At 41.1% G+C, this 25,453-nt stretch overlaps 1 protein-coding gene across 1 annotated transcript; it reads left to right on the forward strand.

Moving 5' to 3' along the window:
- Positions 1-17,738: 17,738 nt before the first annotated feature.
- On the forward strand, positions 17,739-20,177 carry LOC132213797 (lithostathine-like). The gene is made up of 5 exons (XM_059660724.1): positions 17,739-17,863; positions 18,422-18,537; positions 18,738-18,875; positions 19,486-19,612; positions 19,902-20,177. Exons 1-5 carry the CDS (start codon positions 17,785-17,787, stop codon positions 19,967-19,969), a joined length of 528 nt encoding a protein of 175 aa, XP_059516707.1. The 5' UTR covers positions 17,739-17,784; the 3' UTR covers positions 19,970-20,177.
- Positions 20,178-25,453: the final 5,276 nt, after the last annotated feature.

The raw sequence follows: 25,453 nt of genomic DNA on the forward strand, positions 1-25,453 counted from the left end.
ACCCCCAGAGCTGCTGAGACACAAGTGTCTCTGAACTTCATATGCTCCACAGCCTTACACAGGGGGTCTCACCTACGCCACTCCATGGTGGGAAGACACACTGTGGAGCCCCGTCCAGCAGGGGCAGCACATCCATCACCAGTCTCATGTGAAGTCTGGAAGGAGAAAGGATCTGCATGTGAACAGGCACAGGGGTCAAGTGCAAGGGGCCAGGGCTGTAGAGCCTCAGCCTGCAGACCCACCACACCCTGCACTTTAGTTCCAAGTACAAGCTCTTTTTTGCAATAGTAACAATTGTAGGTTTGACTTTGAAGAAAAAATAACCCAAATTACATTAGAGATTTTAATTTTGGTTTGTCACATCTTCAATAGATGTTAGCTGAACCCATTGTGGTAATCATTTCACAATGTAGGTAAATCAAACCATCGTTCTGTCTGCCTTAAACTTATACAGTGGTGTATATTGATTATTTCTCAATAAAGCTGGGAAAAATACACAGTGCCTTAATCAATGGGAAAAAAGTGGTTATAGATGCAGTGGAATGAATACCCCATAACTAAGAGAAAACCAATCAGGATACACACATAACAAATAGTATCATCTTGCCCTGGAGGCGTGCTCAGTGGTTGAGCCTTGATCTATGAACCAGGAGGTCGTACATGGAGTCCCTGCCAGACTACATGCCCTGGTTTTGGGCTCCATCCTTAGTAGGGGGCGTGTAGGATGCAACTGATGAATGATTCGTTCTCATCATTCATGTTACTACCTCTCTCTCCCTCTCCTTTCCTGTCTGAAGCCAATACAACATATATTAATATAAATGAATTAATAGTATCACCTCAAAAAGGTATCTGGATATATAAATGTACGAAAGACAAAAGGAAATACTTTGAAATGTTGACAGTAGTTAACCTTGTATAGTGGAAAGAAGTGATTTCTTTTACTTTATACTATTCTTTTGAAGTTTGTACTAATAATCCTATATTATTTTGATAATGAGAAAAAATCTTCTAAACATTTAAGTAACTTTTTTTGGTGTAAAATGCATTTTGCATCCATGTTCAGTGACCATCCACTTATCTTTGAGAAACTTAAAAAGTGCTTTGGGCTGTGAAATATCCTTTAAAATGCATTCTTGCACTCCAACAGCTCCTGAATGAGAACACTGGGCTTTGGAGGTGCTGGGTCTGCTTGGAAAAAATAATGGGCAGGGGTTGGAGGCGCGGCAGGGGATGGGGCGGGTCAGCAACCCTGAAGAGAGGCTCCAAGAAGGATGCCTCAGGGTCCACAGCTCAGGCTGTATTTGAAGAATTCCTCATTGGAAGGCTGATATCTACAGTAAAGTTTCAGATTTGATAAATTTCAGACATGAGCCACAGTAATTTTTTTTAAAACGGATTTTGCCATTCTTATTGCAAAATCTATCTATCTATCTATATATGGCTAATGTGCTAAGGATTCCACCACCTGACCACTCACTATGAAGAGCACTGACCACCAGGGACAGATGTTCAATACTGGAGCTGCCCTGACCTGAACTGGCCATTTACAGAGGAAGGGCACTGCGCTCGAGAGTCCACAAGCAACACCCCGCTTTTCCCCAGTGGGACACAGGCCCCGCCACAAACCCATGGCACAAAGCCCACAGGCCAGCCCAGCACAGAAATGGTGGCTGTGGTCACCAGGTAATGATGTCACGTAGTAATGCCAGGCTTCCTCTCCCTAGCGACTAGCCTCCTTGGAGTTTCTTCACCCACTTGCTTTATAGCCAGGTGCAAACATTTTACACTTTCACCAAATATCTTTGAAGTGTTTTTCACGTGCCTCATCTCATTTGATCCTCACTAAAGTCCTAGAATAGGTAGAGAGGAAACTCGGTAGAATCCAGTTTTCATTTCATTAGCCAGAAAATGGAGATTTGATATGTTTTAAAAATTGACCCAACTGAAAAGAAGCAAGAAATGGTAGAAACTGAACATGACTTCAGGTTTTCTCACTGCACAGAATAGAGTCAAACAGTGCTATAGTTAAATATTTCTCCCTTTGTTATCCCTGCATGATCCACAATAATAATCTGCTTTCATATTGGTATTTACTGCTGTTTTGCTGTCAATATCCTGAAAAAAAAAATTGGGGCACTTCACTAGGCTGGAAAAAGTTTAGCTAAATCAGAAAGTTTTGATATATATATATATATATATATATATATATATATATATATATATATATCTCACTGGCACCAGTTGCATGTGTTTCCAGCTGTCACTGTTGATTGTGAATTTGGTATACACTTCTATTATTGAGAAAGGGCAAACAGTGATCTTACAATATTTCTTCTAATTAATCTCCTTTCAATGTGCATGAATTCATGCACCGGGACTCTAGTAATTAAATAATACTATCAAGACTCCTAAGAGAAACATGTATACAGAAAAGATTTTTAAAGGATTCAGATCTACTAAGTCACAGCTCTATGGTGCTAACCTCAACTGGGTCTACAGAGGCTGGCAGGAAAAATAGAATGAGCACTTGCCCTGGCTTCTCATTTGATCTCTGCTATTAATAGTTTGTGTTCTTGGGGATTTCATTTACCCTTTCTGGGTCTCCTAGCTACATCTATAGGATGAGGGTCAAATTAGACCTCTTAAATAAGTTTTCTACAAACGCTTCAAAAAATAATTGTAGGTTCTGATTTCTACAATCTTCCTAAATAATTCAGCAATAATAAACTTTTCCTTGGTTTAAACTTTGTGGTACAAAACTTCACAAAAATGTAAACACAGTTTTATACTACTACTCATTTCAAAAATATACAATCTCTATAAAACTTATCCTATAACATTTTGGTAGATACTATGAAACATTTCTTAGTAACTGTCCTATAACCCAAACTAGTAAATTTAGCATTATTTTTTTAAAACATAATTGCATATTCTTTGTATTGGTGTGAATAGGCTCAGAAAATACAGATGTGTTGAGTACTATATGTCACTTTTATTAAAATTCAACAAGTAACTTCCCAGGTATGGAAAACTTCAGCTGAAGCCACTTTTTGGGGTGTAAAAATCAACTCTTGTAAACATCAAATTAAAAGGTGGCTGTATCTTCTGCCTTAAAAGTTAAAAAACGCAAGAGTTGTTATTCAACTCACTCAAATGGTTTGTGAAGCTGAAATACTTCCATGTAGGGTCTGCCCCATCCTGACATTAGCTTAGTGCACGGACTGAGAGCCACATGTCACCTATTCCGCCCAGTGAGGAAGGGAGCTGTGTGTGAATCATTCCTGCCACTATGTCCCTTGGACAGCCAGCTGCTAGGCAGCAAGGATGCCAGCCTCAGCTCACAGGTGGGAGAAGAGCTGCCATCTCTCTCAGAACACTTCCAAACTCAGCCTGAGGACAGGCCCTACCAGCCAAGACCAAGTCAGGTCACTGCTGGGCTCTAAGTAAAGACTGACGATTGTCTCGACCTCTTATTTCTTCTGAGACCAAACCAACCAACCTCCCCACCAATCCAACCAACCAACCACAATTTATCATCCTTACACTGAAGCCACTGCTGAATAAACACCAAGTTGTTAATGGGCTCATGATTTGACTTCCCTCCAAGACACATATTCCCAGGCCTGGAATAAGCTCTGCCCCTTCCCATTCCCTTCCCTCAGCTCACCTCTCCACCCTCCCCCGCTCACAACCCCCCCACCCCACCACACACACACCATATTTGACCAGGTACTTAATTTTATGGGGACTACAGATCTGTCTTTTTCCCTGGCTTGAGTCACAAGCCCTGGAGAAGCAGGACCCCTCACTGCCTGGCTTAATAGACAGGGGGCCCTGCTGGGGTCTGGGTGGAACTGTGTCCCCAGCTGCCTCCTGTCATCTCAGCTGCCACCACTCCTCCAGGTCCAGGGAGCACATGCAACCTGCCCCAGAATGACAGGGGACCAGCCCAGCTCAGGGAAGGAGCCCACAGGGGGCTCTTGGTCTCTCACTGGGGCTCTTGGTCCCAGGTGGCGACCTGATGGAGCCTCTCCACTCTCCTGCTTTCTCCCAGGACCCTGGGGCTCTCCAAGTCCCACCCTTCGGGAAAGTCACACCTTGGCTTCCCCCACAGAGCAAGGCCCAGGGAAGCCCCAATCCTCCAAGCGTTTTAAATACCTGACAAGCCCAAGTTCACCTTTGGAATGAGCCCTTCCCGCCCACAACAGCCACTACCACATGGGACACTCCAAGTCCCAGCACCTGGGAGGTGCCAGATAGGCTGGAACCCGCACACAGTTGCGTGGAGGCGGGGGGGGGGGGGGAGGGTGGCGTGGAGGTGGGGGGTCGACTAGGCTTTTAGGCGGGAGGCGCTGGGCAGGCGAGCAGGAGGGCGCTCACCTTGGTGACACTGAGGAAGGCGGTCTGGCCCAGTGCTGCCCCTCACCAGCTTCTGCTCCAGCTCCTCCCTCAGATGAGCAAGTGGATCCAGCCCACATGCAGGAGAGGAGCGCCTGCAGGATGGTGGCCTGGACTCCAGGCAGATGCACTTGGTCTGGCAGCGGGGGCGGTTCCACACCAGCTGGGCTCGGCCTCCAAGGGCTCCTCCGCCCGCGGGACCCTGGCGGACCCGGATGAGGCAGCAGCGCGAGCCAGGAAGCCCAGCGGGTCCTGTGACTCATGGTCCCCTAACTTGTTCCCCTCACCCATGTGGGCGCCTGTGGCCAGATATGCCAGGCTGGTTTGCCACTGCAGCACCTCCTTGTGGCGCCTCTGCCCAGTACCAGGAGGCCACCCTGGGATCCTTGCTTCCATCTTGCTGTGCTCTGGAGTCTGGGTTAGTTCATCCACCCAGCATTGCTTACTGACAGTCTGTCCCTGCAGAATAACTTCAACACAGGACACTTCTGCATTCTTACCAAGTCACTGTCGAGAGCCAGAATTTTTCATTAGGTCACTGGTTTGCTCATCATCATGCAGAGTATCTGAGCTTTTGACTTTTGACTTATTTTATTGTTTTATATTAAAGAAGGAAATAATTTTTTGTAGATGTTATAAAGGAGGGTATGTCATTATATTATCTATATACCAGGTGTCATAAATTTATAGTCAGTGAGTGGAATCTGGACTATTGCCTGTTTATATATGTCAGATGAGATAAGAAAAAATTTTATTCACTTTTTAAAAATTAGAAAACAATGAAAAGAATATTTTTGATACATAAACATAATACAAAATTAACATTTTGGTGTCCATAATTAATGTTTGGTGTCCATGATTACCGTTTCACTGGATGGCAGACATGTACATTCATTTACACATTGTCTTTGGCTACTTGCATGTTACAATGGCAGAGTTGAGTAGTTATGACCCAGATGGTATTGTCTACAGAGCCCAAACCATTTGCTACCAAACCCTTTACACAGGAATTTTGCGGACCCTTGTCCTACAGAGTAGATGAAGGCCGTGTACGTTATTATTAGCACTGTATTTGGATTTCAAATGATTTTAAATGTGGCCTATTGCACATTTTAAAATCAACAACATATGCCTAGCTAGTGTTGCTCAGTGGTTGAGCATCAACCAATGAACTAGGAAGTCACGGTCTGCTCTGAAACCTAGTCATATGCCTGGGTTGCAGACTCAATCCCCAGTGTGAGGTGTGCAGGAGGCAGTCGGTCAATGATTCTCTCTCATCACTGATGTTTCTCTCTCTCCATCTCCCTTCCTCTCTGAAGTAAAAATATATACATATTTTAAAAATAATAATAAATAAAGAAAATCAACAAAATATGGTAAATATTCACCAGTAAATGAATACATAAATAGTTCTGAAATAGTTACTCGAATAAATATTACAGGGCAGTTAAAACCAATACAGAAATATTTGTCTCAAAGTAGATAGATTTTTAAATTTATGATAATATAAACAAAAAAGTTCCAGAATGTTACATAAAATATACCTGCATAAAAATCCAGAAAGGTGAACTAATACTACATATGGTTGATTGATATATATCTATAATAAAAAGAGCATAATATGCTAATTAGACTAAGCCAGGACAAAGCCAGTCTGCCAGGGAAGCCTGGGTCCAGGGTGCCTGATGGAGTCCCGTGGGAGCCCGGGTCCGGGATCCCAGAGGGAAGCTGGTGCTGGCAGCTGGGGGAAGGAAGGCCTACTCTTGCATGAGTTTCATGTATCGGGCCTCTAGTATATGTAAAAAATGATTAAATACCTAAATAGAAGAATGATTAGAAAATTTATGGTTCTGGAAAAATGGCGACCAGCAGGAAGGTAGGGAGGGAGAGAGTGTGAGAGCGCAAGGAAGTGATAGAGGAGTGTGTGGACGCGTGTGGTGTGTGTATGAGCTAGGGACAGTTAGATTCTGCAGGTCTTCTAAGGGGCTGTTAAACCGGGCAGTCTTAGGCGGCTGAGTCCCGCTCCCTGCGCGGACACTCCTGGGCGACCAGGCCATCTTGGGAAACAGAGCTGCTTGAGACTAGGATCCTGGCCTCAGCACCACCCAGTCTGATCTCAGACGCATACCAGGACCCTGCAGCCACTGGGGACAGAGACCTGTGACCACAGCTACAAACCTGTGGACACCAAAAGTTCAGAAATCCCAGTGGCAGATCCGTGAGTAACAGAGCCCATCCCCCCTTCCCACAGGCTTGCGGCAGCGCCAGAGTAACTAACTGATAGACCCACCCCTTGCCGGGCCTCGGCGCTCCAGGAACTTTAGCCTGGAAGTGCGCGAGCACCTTGGAACTGATCCCTCATAGGGCCAGGTTCAGGAGTCCTGGGCTGGGAGCAAATGCACGAACCCCAGGAACTGATCCTATGTGCACTGCCGGCTTCTGAGCCTTGGGCTGGGAGCAATTGTGCAAACCCCAGGAACTGATCCTATTTGCACTGCCGGCTTCGGAGCCCTGGGCTGGGAGCAATCACACGAACACCAGGAATTTGTCCTGCATACCACAGGCCCAGGGACTTCGATTCTCTGGGCAGGAGGCAGCACCAAGCACCAGTGACTTGACTGTGTTTCTTATCACCTGCGCCTGAGATCCTGATTTCCTGTGCATTCATACTAAGAGCCAGTGACTCCAATTCCTGGTGCAAGGGCACACAGGGAACCTGATTCTCAAGGCAAGGTTGCACGAAGCAACAGAGACTCTGATACTGGATTCTTGGGGAACTCTGACTCCTGGCGCACGCTAGGGGGCTCCGGTTTTCAACACGCTTCAGGGGGGGTCTCTGTTTCAGCACGGTGCAGGCAGGGTCCCTGATTCTAAGGGCGCGTACGAGGCCACATTGAGCGCTGACAACACTGACTCTGAGCAAGCCTGGTTCCCACCAACCCACAACAACCACACATCTTAGTGTCAGAGCTCTTCAGTGACACTAGGGTGGTGGGAGGCTCCCACTGCACACGGCCCAGGCCCACGCAACTCGACGTTTGAACCATCGGGAGATAATCAGAATGAAGAGACGAAACAACACCCAGAGGAAAGACAATGAGGAGTCATCAAGAAAGGGCATTAATGAAGTTGAAGCACGCAACATGACAGAAAAATAATTCAGAATAATGGTTGTACAATTCATTCACCGGATGGATGAGAAAATCAACAACCTATGCAAGAATCAGGAAGAAATGAAAAGTGATATAGCTACAATCAAAAACACCATGGAAAGTTTCAACAGCAGACTAGAAGAAACAGAGGACCTAATTAGTGAATTAGAAGATAAGGCAGAGAAACAAGCTCAATCTGAACAGCAACTGGAGAAAAGAATTAAAAAGCAGGAGGAGAGCCTAAGAGAGCTTCGGAACAACATGAAATGAAGTAACATACGCATAATAGGGCTGCAAGAAGGACAAGAAGAGCAGCAAGGATTAGAAAATCTATTTGAAAAATTAATGTCAGAAAACTTCCCAGATATGGGGAAGAAAAAAGTTACACAAGTACAGAGAGTCCCAGGCAAGATGAACCCCAAAAGACCCACACCAAGACACGTCATAATAATGATGGCAAATGTACAAGACAAAGAGAGAATCTTAAAGACTGCAAGAGAGAAACAGAGAATTACCTACAAAGGATCCCCCATCAGATTATCAAATGATTTCTCAACAGAAACACATCAGGCCAGAAAAGAATGGACAGAAATTTACAAAGTGATGCAAAGCAAAGGACTGAATCCAAGAATACTCTATCCAGAAAGGCTATCATTCAAAATTGAAGGGGAAATAAGAAGCTTCACAGACAAAAAAAAAGGCTAAGGGAGTTTATCACCACCAAGCCAGCAATGCAAGAAATGCTAAAGGGACTGGTGTAAAAAGAAGAACTAAAAAGCCCAGAAAGAAAACAGCCACAAAAAAAAAAAATAGAAATGGCTACAAACAAGTACCTTTCAATAATAACTTTAAATGTAAATGGACTAAATGGTCCAATCAAAAGACATCGAGTGGCTGAATGGATAAAAAAAACATGACCCATATATTTGCTGTCTACAAGAGACCCACCTCATTAGAAGGGACTCACACAGACTGAAAGTGAAGGGATGGAAAAATATCTTTCAGGCAAATGGAAATGAAAAAAAAAGCTGGGGTAGCAATACTTATATCAGACAAAATAGACCTCAAAGTGAAGGCCATAACAAGAGATAAGGAAGGCCACTTCATAATACTAAAGGGATCAATACAACAAGAGGATATAACCCTGATAAACATATATGCACCCAATGCAGGAGCACCCACATACATAAGAAAACTCCTGGAAGACATCAGGGGAGAGATTGAAAACAATACAATCATAGTAGGGGACTTTAATACACCACTGACATCACCGGATAAATCTGCTAGACAAAAACTCAGCAAAGAAACAGCAGTCCTAAATGACTCACTAGATCAGATGGACTTAATTGACATCTTCAGAACATTTCACCCCAAAGCCACAAAATATACGTTCTTCTCAAGTGCTCATGGGACATCTTCAAAAATAGACCACATATTGGGTCACAAACAAAGTCTCCCCAAATTCAAGACAATTGAAATCATACCAAGCATCTTCTCAGATCACAAGGCCATAATATTAGAAATAAAATTCAATAAAAACAACTCAAAATACTCAAACACTTGGAAGCTGAATAGCATGTTATTAAATATTGATTGGGTTACCAATGAGATCAAAGAAGAAATTAAAAACATCCTGGAAACTAATGACAATGAAAACACAACAATCCAAAACCTTTGGGATGCAATGAAAGCAGTCCTGAGAGGGAAATTTATAGCTCTACAGGCCTATATCAACAAACAAGAAAAAAATGGTAGTAAGTCATCTAAATCTACAGCTCAAAGAATTAGAAAGAGAGCAACAAAAAAAGCCCAGAGTGAGCAGAAGGAAGGAGATAATAAAGATTAGAGCAGAAATAAATGACATAGAGACCAAAAAAACAATACAGAAAATCAATGAAACCAAGAGCTGGTTCTTTGAAAGGATAAACAAGATTGACAAACCTCTAGCCAGGCTCACCAAGAAGCAAAGAGAAAGGACCCAAATCAACAAAATCAGAAATGATAGAGACGAAATAACAACAGATCCCACAGAAATACAAATGATTGTTAAAAAATACTATGGACAGCTCTACTCCAACAAACTAGACAACCTGGAGGAAATGGACATATTCCTAGAAAAATACAACATTCCAAAACTTAATCAGGAAGAATCTAAAAACCTCAACAGGCCAATAACTATGGAAGAAATTGAAGCAGTCATCAAAAAGCTTCTAGCAAACAAAAGCCCAGGACCAGATGGCTTCACAGGGGAGTTTTACCAAACATTCAAGGAAGAACTAAATCCTATCTTCCTCAGACTACTACAAAAAATCCAAGAGGAAGGAGCACTTCCAAGCTCATTCTATGAAGCCAGCATCACCCTAATACCAAAACCAGGTAAAGACAACAAAATGAAAGAGAATTACAGGCCAATATCCCTCATGAATATAGATGCCAAAATCCTTAACAAAATCTTAGCAAATCAGATCCAGCAGTACATCAGAAAGATCATACACCATGACCAAGTAGGATTTATCCCAGGGATGCAAGGATGGTACAATATCCGCAAATCAATAAACGTGATACATCACATAAACAAATTGAAAGAAAAAACCACATAGTCATATTAATTGATGCAGAAAAAGCGTTTGACAAAATTCAACACCCATTTTTGATAAAAACTCTCAGCAAGGTGGGAATTGAAGGATCATACTTCAGCATAATAAGAGCCATATATGACAAACCCACAGCCAACATCATACTCAATGGACAAAAACTAACACCATTTGCCCTAAGAACAGGAACAAGACAGGGATGCCCACTCTCACCACTCCTGTTTGACATAGTACTGGAAGTATTAGCCATTGCAATTAGACAAGAAGAAGAAATAAAAGGCATCCAAATTGGAAAAGAAGAAGTAAAACTGTCCTTATTTGCAGATGACATGATATTATACTTAAAAAACCCTAAAGACTCCATCAATAAACTATTAGACTTAATAAAAGAATTCGGCAATGTAGCAGGATACAAAATTCACGCCAAGAAATCTATGGCATTTCTATACACCAATAGTGAATGTGCAGAAAGAGAGACTAAAAAAGCAATCCCATTTACCATTGCACCAAAATATTAAGCTACCTAGGAATAAACTTAACTAAAGAGGTAAAAGACCTCAGAAAACTACAGGACATTGAAAAAAGAGATAGAGGAAGACATAAACAGATGGAAGAACATACCATGTTCTTGGATTGGTAGAATCAACATCATTAAAATGTCCATACTGCCCAAAGCAATCTATAAATTCAATGCACTTCCCATTAAAATACCAATGGCATATTTCACAGATCTAGAACGAACGCTCCAAAAATTCATCTGGAATAAAAAACGACAGCGAATAGCTGCAGCAATCCTGAGAAAGAACAGAGTAAGTGGGATCTCAATACCAGATATCAAGCTGTATTACCAAGCCACTGTTCTCAAAACTGTCTGGTACTGGCACAAGAACAGAAATATTGATCAATGGAATAGAATAGAGAGCCCAGAAATCAGCCCCAACCAATACGCTCAATTAATATTTGACAAAGGAGGCAAGAACATACAATGGAGTCAAGATAGTCTCTTCAATAAATGGTGTTGGGAAAATTGGTCAGATACATGCAAGAAAATGAAACTAGACCACCAACTTACACCATACACAAAAATAAACTCAAAATGGATAAAGGACTTAAATATACGACGGGAAACTATACAAATACTAGAAGAATCCAAAGGCAAGAAAATCTCAGACATATGCCGAAGCAATTTCTTCACCGATACAGCTCCTAGGGCATTGGAAACTAAAGAGAAAATAAACAAATGGGACTACATCAAAATAAAAAGCTTCTGCACAGCAAAAGAAACCATCAACAAAACAACGAGAAAACCCACTGTGTGGGAAAACATATTTGCCAATGTCATATCTGATAAGGACCTAATCTCCAATATTTATAGGGAACTCATACAACTTAACAAAAGGAAGATAAACAATCCAATCAAAAAATGGGTAAAGGATCTAAATAGATACCTTTCAAAAGAGGACATTCAGAAAGCCAAGAGACATATGAAAACATGCTCAAAGTCACTAATCATCAGAGAGATGCAAATCACAACAACAATGAGGTACCATCTCACACCTGTCAGACTGGCTATCATCAACAAATCAACAAACGACAAGTGCTGGAGAGGATGTGGAGAAAAAGGAACACTTGTGCACCGCTGGTGGGAATGCAGACTGGTGCAGCCACTATGGAAGACAGTATGGAGTTTCCTCAAAAAAACTACAAATGGAACTCCCATTTGACCCTGTGATCCCACTTCTAGGAATATATCCCAAGAAACCAGAAACACCAGTCAGAAAGGATATATGCACCCCTATGTTCATAGCAGCACAATTCACCATAGCTAAGATCTGGAAACAGCCTAAGTGCCCATCTGTAGATGAATGGATTAGAAAACTGTGGTACATCTACACGATGGAATACTATGCTGCTATAAAAAAGAAGGAACTCTTACCATTTGCAACAGCATGGATGGAACTGGAGAGCATTATGCTAAGTGAAATCAGCCAGTCAATGAAGGAAAAATACCCCATGATCTCACTCATTTCTGGATAATAAAGACCATTATAAACTTATGAACAAAAATAGATACAGAGGCAGAGCTGCCTCGAACAGACTGTCATACTATAGCAGGAAGGCCGGTGAAGGTGGGAGGGCAGGAGGGGGGTGGGTAAGAGATCAACCAAAGGACTTGTATGCATACATATAAGCATAACCAATGGACATAAGACACTGGGGGTAGGGGAGGCCACGGGATTGTCAAGGGCGGGGGGAAAAAAGGAGACATATGTAATACTCTTTGTAACACTTTAAGCAATAAAAAAAAGAAAATTTATAATGTAAATGTAAAGAGAGAAATTGTACTGAAAAATGATACAGACTATTACTGTATTGTATTATCTCTTTATTATTGTTTTTTGTTTATTTATTTTTTTAATCCTCTGAAAATATGTTTATTGATTTTTAGAAGGAGAGAAAGAGAGAGAGAGAGAGAGAGAGAGAGAGAGAGAGAGAGAGAGAGAGAGACATCTATGTGAGAGACAAAAATCGATCTGTATGTGCCATGACTAGGGTTTGAACCAGCAAACTAGGTATGTGCCCTGACTGGGAATGGAACCTGCACTTTTTTGGAGTATGAGACGATGCTCCAACCACCTGAGCTACTCATCCCTAGTGTTACTTTATTTCTTAAAAAATGAGAATATAAAGAAAGAGGGCAAGATATGATCACTGTTTATTCTTCATCTATTAAATGTTTTCTGTACCATAAATATAACTTATCATAAAAAAGGAAGGCAACATGACTATGGAAGTATTTATTTTTATTTGTTGACAAGAAAAATGTTAATGGTGTAAATGCAATTCAAATCTGCAGTTACCACCAAAAAATAAATAAAATTGATCATAATCATTGGATTCTGATGACTTTCAGTGAATCACTACATTATGCCTAGCTTATACTGAAAGAAAAATAAATAACAGCCAATAGTTTCTAAGGAATACACAATAGATATATTAGTTCTTCTAATGCAACACAGAGCTGTTCCACGGCCAATGTGAGACATTGAAACCAAATACAAACTGAGCTTCCTTATAAAAACTTTATTGTTCCCAATAATTACAGATGACAAGATAGTTGCTGCTCATTACTTACATATGGCTAAATAAATTCCAGTAACTAGCTATGGGATTAGCTTTCCAATGCTTGATAATTTACCTCATTTGTTTCAGGGAGTTTGAGGTTTGGCCATTCTGCCTTGTTTCACAAAGTACATTGGGCCTCATTGCATTGCCCTTTTCCCATTTCTTCTGCTAAGCTCAGGATGAGCCCAAAGGACTAAAGTAGCATCCTGGCTATTTGGTTAACATGCCCCAAAGGGGTGTGTTTTAGGGACAAATCTCCAATAAAATATGTTGTAAGGCTATTTTTTTAAAAAAATTATTTTATTGATTTTTTACAGAGAGGAAGGGAGAGGGATAGACAGTTAGAAACATCGATGAGAGAGAAACATCGATCAGCTGCCTCCTGCACATCTCTTACTGGGGATGTGCCTGCAACCCAGGTACATGCCCTTGACCGGAATCGGACCTGGGACCTTTCAGTCTGCAGGCTAATGAGCAGCAACTATCTTGTCATCTGTAATTATTGGGAACAATAAAGTTTTTATAAGGAAGCTCAGTTTGTATTTGGTTTCAATGTCTCACATTGGCCGTGGAACAGCTCTGTGTTGCATTAGAAGAACTAATATATCTATTGTGTATTCCTTAGAAACTATTGGCTGTTATTTATTTTTCTTTCAGTATAAGCTAGGCATAATGTAGTGATTCACTGCAAGTCATCAGCCTGACGCTCTATCCACTGAGCCAAACCGGTTTCGGCATGTAAGGCTATTTTTGAGCTAGGCTCTGCTGAGCCATCTCCTAGGAACTTTTCACATTTCACCGTTCTTGGCAAAAGGTATCCTTGATGCCTAAAAGTGATGATTTCCCCATTCTACTAATTCTGGGAATAACCATAGGGAGCCTTATCTACAAATAGTAATATTGTTGGACTTGGAAATTAACATGGAATAAGATGTACAAGTTGGGCATCTTATCTTTTGGCAAAGAAAACTACTTAAAGCTTAGCCTTGGTTACTCCAATAGTGCACATTCCTCTTTTATCACCATGCAGTAGACTGTAAATGACCTAAAAGCAACTTTCTAAATATAGTATTTGAACAAACTTCTCAGTACCTGATCAATAATGATTGTTAGGAAGAACAGTTACAAAGAAAACAAAAACAACTAAATTTTAGTGAAGTTTGTGAGTTGTCATGTGAAATGAAAATCTTACATCAGGAAATTATTTATAAATACCACATTATTTTAAGTAAGAATTTAAAAAGTGATTTTAATAACTTCTTGTGGGAAGATCTAAACTTAACTGTCTTCTACCTGGTAATGAGGAAAATTTGGGAGGCCAGTAAAGCAAATACAGCTTGGAAAGTATGCGATCATGGAGAGCCGCCTTTAATTTTGCTTCTTATAGAAAAGTGAACGACTCAGAAGTTTTCCACACTCAATAGTGTGTAAGCTCTGTTTTGAAAGGTGGAGTCTGATCATCAAAAAATTTAACTATAGCTGGGCTTCTGTGGCTCAGTGGTTGAGCATTGATCTATGAACCAGGAGGTCACAGTTGGATTCCCGCCAGGGCACGTGCCTGGGTTGTGGGTTCTGTCCCTAGTGTGGAGCCTGCTGGAAGCATCTGATCAAAGATTCTCTCTCATCACTGATGTTTCTTTCTTCCTCTCCCTCTCCCTTCCTCTCTGAAATCAATAAAAACATATTTTTTAAAATGTAATTCTCATGGAAGATGATTTTTTTCAGGTTGAACACAGAATATTGGCATTTGAATAATGATCATTTCATATTAATTTCCTTGTTTTTTTGTTTTGTAGGAAAAAATCAGGTAGCCACCCATGAACCATTCAGATATTTTATTATTTATTTATAACACTTTAATATTTTTTTGAATTTTTAAAATTTTATTTTCAATGCATATGTGTATATATGATTTACATAAATAGTATTGCTCTATTATGCTATTTCTAGCTTATGCTTAGTGATGGGGAAATGTGTTATTATTGATAGGGATCATGTAAATTGAACTATAACTTATTATTTGGAAATTTTAAGCATATAAAAACATTAAAAGAATAGTATTAGAAGTTATATCTTCTGCTTAGATTCAGTAATTGTCATTTTATAATATTTGCTTTGCTTCTCTGTTCTTGGCCCATCTCTCTCTCTGTCTCTTTCTCTCCGTATCTCCCTTCCCCCGGTACACACACACTTCTCTTTTGAATAATTTGAAAGCAAGTTGCAGACATCATGACACTTTATTTCTAAGTCCTTCACCATAAATATTGAAGGTGTTAGGAAATTCTTCTTTTAACTATACCATTATCACAAGAAATAAAATTTAGAAGTCTGCCATCATAAAATTTCTGCCTATAATTATATTACACAATTGTCCTTGAAATGACTTACATTGTTAATAGTGATACAATGAAAATGTACTCACTAGATTAGGTTTTTATATCTGTTTAGGCTCTTTTAATCTAAAATGTGGGTGTGTTTTTTCCCCCCCTCTATGACACTGAATTTTTCAGGAAGTCAAGAGCATACTCCATTATGCATTTGTGATAGTTGTTATAGTTAGTATTCTCAAGTAATTATTTTAGTGCAGCAAGGCTAATTCTCAAATCATCTTTATCATTTTTGCATAAAATATTATTTTAAACTTTAATTTCCATGGAGCTCTCCTTTAGTTGTGTTTTGCATTTACATATTTTTGTGTATGTGTTGTAAAATAATTTATTTTTTTCTTTTAACAAAAGGATTTGTTGACTATACTGCTTATTAGGTTATTTGTGGGTTCTACTGACTTTTGGATTCTGAGGACATGAATAACTTTGACCTTCATTTAAGGATTCCATGAGGAATCCCTACTGTAGACATCTGCCAATAAGCTAGCCGGTAATAATAGTATGAGAGGCAAGGTCTGTGGAAAATCCCAGCTTAAATTTTCCCCACAATGACCAAACTGAAGCTGAACTACATGGTATGTTCCTCTGTTGCCAAAATTGCCAACTCAGAAGTAAATCTGACTAAGGAGCTTTACTTAGTATCCCTCTGTGAACCTGTCAACCCTGACACTAAGAATGTAATAAAAATGATATTTAACGCCCTAACCAGTTTGGCTCTGTGGATAGAGCATTGGCCTGGAGACTGAAAGGTCCCAGGTTCGATTCCGGTCAAGGACATGTACCTTGGTTGCGGGCACAACCCCAGTAGGGAGTGTGCAGGAGACAGCTGTTCCATGTTTCTCTCTCATTGATGTTCCTAACTCTCTATCCTTCTCCCTTCCTCTTTGTAAAAAACCAATAAAATATATTTTTAAAAATGATATTTATCTAAGCCAAATGACAGTATTGCAAGAAAGTTGTTAGCAGCCTAGGGCAGTGAGCATCTTGATGCAGTAGAGGTCTAACTTCCATGCCATATAGATCCTGTCTCCAATTTTATCGTGTTCCTGTTTGAAGCCCTTTTTAACCCTTACTCATTCTTCTTTTGGCTCTGCATCATTGGACTGTCATCATCCTTAGGTTTTAGATTCCTTCATTGCCTCCTGTTCTATCACAGTGTCATCATTATCCATCAGGGAAGCTCCATCTCTCAGACAACTGGCAAGACGAGTTCACTCATCTGATTTGCTTTAGATCTTGGCTCATATATTTATTTGACAGATGATTCTGAATAACTGATGATTTTCTTTCAAACTAGCTACCATGTTTAAAAGACAACTCTGAACCATCAATGGTACTTAGCTTTAGTTCTTTCTATGCCCTCACCAATCTGTGACCCTTATCATTCTCATTCTCACCTCCCTTTGTAGTCCATCATTTATTTAATTGTACCATAAAAGATAGAAAGAAATGCATATATATGTTTATAGACGTGAGATATCAACCAAAAGAACTACTCCAGGAGGTGCCCCCTTTAAAAATTTAATACCACCTTGTGCCACAGACCAGTAACAAGAAAGAGCAGGAGAAAGAGCAAACTTCATCTTTTTCTGGGCAAAGTGCATGCCTGCTAAGAGGAAAGAAACAACAGCTGTGGCAATTCCCAGCCATTGCCAGGAACAGCCTACTCCCCATGCCACAAACCTCCTTGAACCAATCCCAAGCCCTTTCCCGCTATCCCTGTCCTGGATCCACATTCCTGTTATTCATTTCAGGCCCCACCCTCAGATCCTCTTATAAAAGCCTAGGCTTTTCTGACTTGACCAACCATCCCAGATACCTGCTAAAAAAGGTAAGTGGGAGCTGAGAGAAGGTGAGGGCCATGGCAGAGGGTTACCTCACACACTTGGGGAAGGCTGGAGGAGGATTCTAGGCTTCAAAGAACTTAAGTATCAAAGGAAGTAAGGTATGCAGATTCTCCAATTATTTCCAGAATCACAGAAGGGTATAAATGTCACTAAGATCAATTTGTTCCCAAGGGACTAGCCACAGGGAAAGACAGGAGGGAGAACAGACGTTTTCTGAATGTCCTCCCTCTGACCACATTTCTTTAATGAACTCTGATTGCTTCTTCAAGTCACGGACATGATGCTGCCTCCCATGGCCCTGCCCAGAATGTCCTGGATGCTGCTCTCCTGCCTGATGCTCCTATCTCAGGTTCAAGGTGAGCTTTCTCTGCCTGTAGCACTGGGTTCCCTGTGAACGTGTAGGGCAAAGAAGATAAGGAATCCTCCTGTGTGACCCATGTGGCAATGGTGAGGTATAGCCTCACCAAGTGAAACTGTTTGCGATTCCTCCATCATCATTCCTTCCCTCAGGGCAACTCAGGATGGGAGGCACCACATGGTCCTTTAACAATGGAGGAAGATGGTTTTCATTTTGTGGGTGGACTTTAATTTATATTGACAGGTGAAGAGAGGAAGCATAAAGGGTCAGTGGTGAGATAAGCACAAGAATGACTAGAGGACCCAGTGTGAGAACAGTCAGCTCAGAGCAGGGGAAGTGTTGGACTTTCGAATAAAGGGGAAGAGTAGAACAGAAAGAGATGGTCCTTCATTTAATGAGGCTGGTTCAAGATCAAGCTATCCACTGGTGAGGTAGTCAGGAGTTGGCGTCACTTCCCTGAGCACTTGCCTCACAGATACTCCCCAAGGTCACTTCCCAACACCCATTACACTCTTCATTTCACTCCATCCCTCTCCTTTGTTACCTTCCACCCCAGGTGAAGATACCAAGGAGGAGTCTCTTCCAAAGATCAGCTGTCCCAAAGGCTCTTATGTCTTTCGCTCCCACTGCTATGCCTTGTTTAGGACAGCAAAAACCTGGCAAGATGCAAATGTGAGTAGATGCATTAATAGTAAGAGGTGATAAGGGAAAGTGCATTAGATGGGACAAGGGTTTGCATTCTCCAGAGATTCTTGGGGGTGAGAGTGAGCACCCTCGTCTTTTGCACACACACCTCTTCTCACCGACATTCACCCTGCACTTCCCCCACTGACATCTCAAGCTCCTCCTCAGTGTCTTCCTTCCCCACACAGTTGGCCTGCCAGAAGCGATCTGACGGATTTCTTGCGTCTGTGCTCAGTGGAGCTGAGTCATCCTTCTTGGCCTCTCTGGTCAAGAAAAACTTGAACAACTGCAATTACATCTGGATTGGGCTCCATGATCCTTCAGAGGTGAGATAACATCTCCTATCTGTTAGCTTTCTACCTGCTATTGTTGCCCAGGCCTCCTCCCTGTCCCATGTGCCTCTGCGGGAATCTGAGCCCTGGAGCTCAGAGATTCTCGGGCTTATTTGGGGTAAAGGTAGGGCATTGAGCTAAGGTTTGTTGAGGTTCCTAATTTCCAGTTGAAATTAATCTATCTCTTGTCAAGGTTTTTTTTTCTTTTTCCCTTTTTTTTTTTTTTTACACATGAAGCCTTGTGATTTAATTTTCTGAGTTTACTGAGTCTACACAGAGTTTGCTGAGATCAGAAGCATTTCCCCCTTTAAGACAGATATTGTCTTTGAGGTTTAGAGGGTAATGGCAGATGCACTATTTATTGTCCAGCCAATAACGTGTTACTCTCAGTGGAACCATTGGTGCTTGTGATTATGGCTTTGGAATTGGATAATAAGAGCAAGCTGTTAAGGAGAATTTCCCAGTGGAGAGTTCTGTGGCAACATCTGGAATAGCAGCCCAAATGCCAGCCTGCTGAGGAGGGGATCAAACCTCCACCAGAGAGGGCTATGCAAAAATTCCAATAGCCATTCAACCTTACCTGGCTCCATTCTCTACCCTCCAGGGCCTGGAGACCAATGCAGGTGGATGGGAGTGGAGTAATAACGATGTGCTGGATTACACTGCCTGGGAGAAAGACCCCGCCAGCATCTCAAACCCTGACTATTGCGGGAGCTTGTCAGGAAGTTCAGGTAAGAGACAGCGGAGCTCCCTTTTTGCCAGCCTTTCCATCCCCCTTTCCCCTGTTTATGTGTCTAAACTTCAGGGAATCCTTCTTAACTAGGAAAGGCAATGTTTGTTTGTCTTTTCCCATCTCCTCTCATCTCTCCTTTCTTTGGGCCTCCTTCCCCTCAAGTGGGACCTGGGTGGAGATGAGGGAGGGGTTTTGAATCCTAGGCCAGAGTCTGGGCTGCCTCTCTGTGGGTAACAAACTCCACCAGCCCCATTCACTTTAGTTTTTTTCTCTCTCTCTCTCTCCAGGATATCTGTCATGGAAAGATTATGACTGTAAAAAGGAGTTACCCTATATCTGCAAGTTCAAGGGTTAGGTCAGGTGAAAACCAATGACCTGAGTTTCATAAATAGCTCATCATGGATATGGGACCAAGTGAGAAGATTCACCCAGGAAGATAATATTCTTCCCATACTTCAAACCTGACCACCTCATTCTGACCTTCCATCCTCCCCACCCTCTTTTCAGGCTCTGCTCAGAATTATGTAACATGAATTTTGAAAGAGCAATAATAAAAATTTAGTCTGTTATTTCCTGTCTTGTGTGCTTTATTCTCACTGAAAGACAGAGAAGAAGATGTAATTGGTGGGAGAGGAGACTTTGTGGGTTTTATTTCTGCCCAATTTCACCCCATCCCTGTAAAAATGACTAAATATACATCCTATGTTTGTGATGAAGTGTGTCGGCCCTGCACGTGTAGGATCTAGGTGACATATAAAGACATTACTCACTCACAGCCCTACTGCTCACACATTCCCAAAGGCCAGTTGGAATAACACACCCAGACCTTGTACTTCCTATACTTATTAGATGAAGCAACTGGTTTATTAATTTTTTAAAGTTCTTTTTAAATTAAAAATTCTGATCTCTCATGAAACTACAATGAATAAATACAAAAACCCAATCAAAGCGTAATATGCTAATGATATGCTAAGTCTGCTCAACCGCTCACTATGATGTGCACTGACCACCAGGGGGCAGACGTTCCAATCAGTAGGTTAGCTTACTGCTGGGGTCTGGCCAATGGGACTGAGCGAGGTAGGCCAGACATGCCTGAAGCCCTCCTGTGGTCCCTCCCCAGCTGGCCAACCTCCCACATCCTTCCCTGGCCCCCAATCATGCACCGGCAGGGTCCCTTGACCTGGCCTGTGCCCTCTCACAATCTGGGACCCATTGGGGGATGTTGGAGAGCCTGTTTAGGCCCGATCCCACAGGCCAGGCACTGGTGCACAAATTTGTGCACCAGGCCTCTCGTTTAATAAAAAGGGCAATAAAAAATTAAAAATGTATTAATAGTTAAAAATGCAATTTTTAAAAACATTTATCTTACCTGAATGAAGGCAAGCCCAACTTTTTATGATTTGTATATTTCAAGACCACTATTCTGCTTTCCACCTTATCATGGCCCTCCCTGCCCACATGCTTCTACTGTGGAAAAAATATATACTTGGACAGTTCATTAATGTGAAAAAGAAATTTCCATATAAGGACACAAAAAAAGTTACTCATTTGGACCAACAACACCACAACAGTGTCATAAACAGGTATTGCTTCTCAAATAAATAGATGAGATAAATGCAGCATCATTATTTTCGTTGATGTTTGTTAAATTTATTTTGCTTTTTCTAAGGTAGACTGCCTGGCCTAAAAACCCATTTAGCATTTTTGCTAGAAACACTTTTCCATCAGTTTAAATAAGTTATGGTTGTGTAATGCCATGGGTCTTAATTTTCTGCCCTGGTTAAATTCATTAAATGGGTTAGAAATGTTCACAGTGATTGTGCTTGTGCCAGTTCCTGTTTTAGTTTGAGTTCTCCCTTTAATGGCAGGTGAGCCGTCAAAGCTGTGGGGACCAGATCCTGTTCTTAGGGAACCACTGCATAAGATAGGACACTTCTGCCCTAACCAGTTTGGCTGGGTGGATAGAGTGTCGGCCTGTGGACTGAAGGGTCCCAGGTTTGATTCCGGTCAAGGGCATGTACCTTGGTTGTGGGCACATCCCCAGTAGGGAGTGTGCAGGAGGCAGCTGATTGATGTTTCTCTCTCATCAATATTTCTAACTCTCTATCCCTCTCCATTCCTCTCTGTAAAAAAAAAAAAATCAATAAAATATATATTTTGTAAAAAGATAGGACACTTGTATTTGCAAGCAAGAAAGGTCCCTATATAATTTGGCCTTAGAATAAAAGTACTTACTGGATCGTATATATATGGTCCACATGTCATTTATCTGTGGTTCTCTTGTCTGAGCTCTTTTATCTACATGCTTTACCTCTCTCCTGGTTTCCTTTTATAGCTCAAGATAGTTGCCAGCAGCCACTGGGGCTACTGATTTCTCATCAATATCAGAAAGGAAAATCCTGAACTTTCCTTTTTTTAGACAAACCTGAGCAAATCTCTATGGCCAGGTGAATGTCATGAGCTGGTGCTTGAAGTCTGAATTACTGCACATCTTTAAACCATTATTGGAGCACAGAGTACATACTATCCTGGTTGTGTCACATGAGTTATAAACTTACTAGGATATTGGAGTGTAATATTAGCAACTAAACCTCAGGAAGGTTTACTCTTAGAAGGACAAAGGGAGTGGCTTTTCTTAGTGGAATACCTGAGTGCTATTAGGGAAAAGAATAATTAAACCACACACACATTCAGACTGAGAATTAGAAGTATAGTGATCCCCCCTTACCCACAGGGCATGTGTTCCAAGTCCCCCAGTGGATGCCTGAGACTGTAGATAGTACCAAACCCTGTAGGCACTACATTTGTTTCCTATACATACATACCTATGATAAAGTTTAATTTATAAATTAGGGACTGACAACAGTACAGATTGGTGTTGCAAGAGATTAACAACAATAGCTAATAGTAAAATAGAACAATTATAAAATATACTGTAATAAAAGTTACATAAATGCGACCATTAAGTGAAATTAGGGTTACTTCAACACAAGCACTGAGACATTGAGAAGATGGACCTGATAACCAAGTTGGATACTCGGTGGACGGTGGGCAGTGAGCACACGGCGTGGATGCGCTGCACAAAGGGACACTTCCCATCCTGGGCTGTCCGCCGTGGGATGGCATGAGATCGCATCACACTGCTCAGTAAGGGGTGCGATTTAAATTTTATGAATTGCTTATTTCTGGAATTTTGTATTTAATATTTTTCAGGCCATGATTGACCATGGGTAATGGAAACCTTAGACAGAGGAACTGCGGGTAAAGAAAGGGGGAACTACTGGACATAAAACTTGACATTATAATCAATTGGGAGTAAAGGATATGAAAAATGATGTAAGCCTTCTCTTTTATTTGTCTGGAAATCAGAAATTATCATATTACTATTCGAAGAAATAAAAATATAGGCATGTCCAGAGTAGGGCGACACTCCAAATTTGGCAAACTTCAAGTCAAGAATCACTCACTTTCTTATAGTTAGTTTGCTATTGACACCTGACTTCATAAAATATCATTCTTCCAGTTTTTCTTGTACCTTTGGTTGTACTTTTTAGGTTCTCTTCTCCAACTTACTTTGTGAATGGTCCTTTGTGCTTCTCCTTTGCCCAGATAATTATGTAACTATGGCATGGTTATTCTCATCACTGCTCTCCTAAGGATGTGTTAGGCCCTATGATATTTAACTTACCTGGAACTACTACAAGGCCACCTACTACCCATGTTCTGGGTCTATAAACCAACTGGCTGCTTAGCAACTTCTTAAAATGTCAGAAAGTCATAACCAGGTTTTTGCTGCCAGCCATTTCCTGAGAAAGTACTTTCTGACTCTCTTAAAATGAAAAAAATATGCAACATCATTACAAAAAATCACTAGAATTTTAAATAATTTATTTAGAAGAATATTTATGCCCTGCCAGTGTGGCTCAGTTGGTTGGAGCATCATCCTGCACACCAAAAGGTCGCTGGTTCAATTCCAGGTCTGAGTGTATACCCAGGCTATGGAGTGTATGGGAGGCAACTAATTGATGTTTCTCTCTCCCTCTCTCTCCCTTTCCCTCTTTAAAAATCAATAAACATATCCTTGGATGAGGATTAAAAATAATAATATTGCCCTGGCCGGTTTGGCTGAGTGGATAGAGCGTCGGCCTGTAGACTGAAGGGTCCCAGGTTCGATTCCGGTCAAGGGCATGTACCTTGGTTGTGGGCACAGCCCCAGTTGGGGGTGTGCAGGAGGCAGCTGATCGATGTTTCTCTCTCATTGATGTTTCTAACTGTCTATCCCTCTCCCTTCCTCTCTGTAAAAAATCAATAAAATATATTTAAAAAAAATAATCATAATATTTATTCCTATATTTTCTAAAATTAAAATAATAAACATTCAAAACACTAGGTATGTTTAATAAATTGATTAACAGCTATTGAATTGAATAGTAACCATTATAAATTATACTGAAATGTCTCACAGTTGTTCAATTATAAAATGTACATGTGGGAGGAGGAGGCAATAAAGGCCCACCTTTGTCAGGGTGGAAGGGGAAGTTTTATCATAAACAGGGTCTAAGAGAGAAGCAGAGCTCAAATCATAGTGGAGCAAGCGAGCCAAGCAAACAGGACACTGAGAGATAGACGCAGGAGCTGTGAGCTCAGAGAGACTCCCCGTGTGGGAAGGGGCTCTTTCCGGCAGAGGCTGGCATGGCCCTGCATAAGCCACCCGCCCCACAGTCTGTACTGGCTGACCTTCAGACAAAGGTGGAGTTTATGATTTCCTAGGTACAGGCAGGTGTCCAGCTCCCATGTCCCTGAGGCAGAGGGTGTGAGAACCAGATCTTCTCATAGAGGCTGTGGCCCAGAAGGGGATGAAGGAAACCAGGCCTGAGAATAATGGAAGTATTTGGGGAGAGATTCATGGAAGGAAAAAGCAGAAAAGAATAGACAGAACATTCCTTCTACTGACAGCCCATTTCACCTCCTGATTCTTTTCTCCCAAACTCATGAAAATGACCAGAATTTACCTATGTAGAATCTGGTGGTAACAGGTGAGGATGATAAAAAAATAATAATAATAAAATAAAATAAATAATAATTCTTCCAATTGAACCCAACTGACTTCAGTATAACAATTTTACCTGTGAGCTTATATCACATTATTAAAACTTTTAAAAATATGATAAAGTAGGTGTCCATCCCAACCTCACAATCAATTCTCTAAAACAGATAAACATCCATATAAATAAGAAACTGTCATGTTTAAATGGAAATTTTTTTCTTAACCTTGACTTCCTGATTGGCAGACTATTAACGAGTTTGTTAAAAGCTTTTCTGTATTTGTATGAGTTACTGTGACCCAGTGATGCCTCTCTTTACACCAGCAACATCTGTCCCCTTTGTTGACCCTTAGTATTCTTTTTAAAGAACATGTGATTCTGATATTTTATCAATTGTGTTTGAATGTAACTTGAGGCTTATCCCACTTGTAATTGTACTAAAAGATTTATGTGGAGATTTGGAAATGCATATGCAAAACTTTTGTATATAAACTTTGGCTGAAAAATGTTGCACTGAGGGATAGACACATACTACGGAGTTTGGTTAATTAAAAACTATGAGGTTTTCTATCAAGAAAATGTTAACCAGAGATGCTATGTGCAGAATATGCCTGTAATATCTTAGGTGCTACTCAGAATTGATCATGGGGACAATGAATAATGCTTTGTGTGCATTCTCCTTTGGTTCCATCCTTTCAAAGATTGTCAAATGTTCAGCATCTCTCTGCTGCCAGCTCCACACAGATTGTTACTCTGAGCCTTAAGCTCAGACAAATCATGTTTTTCTAAAAATC

Source organism: Myotis daubentonii, chromosome 12 (genome assembly GCF_963259705.1).
Source record: "Myotis daubentonii chromosome 12, mMyoDau2.1, whole genome shotgun sequence".
NCBI lineage: Eukaryota > Metazoa > Chordata > Mammalia > Chiroptera > Vespertilionidae > Myotis > Myotis daubentonii.

Excerpts from the sequence above, each read along its gene's own strand:
- LOC132213797 (XM_059660724.1), top strand. The coding sequence starts at position 17,785 with ATGATGCTGCCTCCCATGGCCCTGCCCAGAATGTCCTGGATGCTGCTC. Across the intron at positions 17,864-18,421 it reads GCTCCTATCTCAGGTTCAAG|GTGAAGATACCAAGGAGGAG; the intron begins GTGAGCTTTCTC and ends CTTCCACCCCAG. Across the intron at positions 18,538-18,737 it reads AAACCTGGCAAGATGCAAAT|TTGGCCTGCCAGAAGCGATC; the intron begins GTGAGTAGATGC and ends TTCCCCACACAG.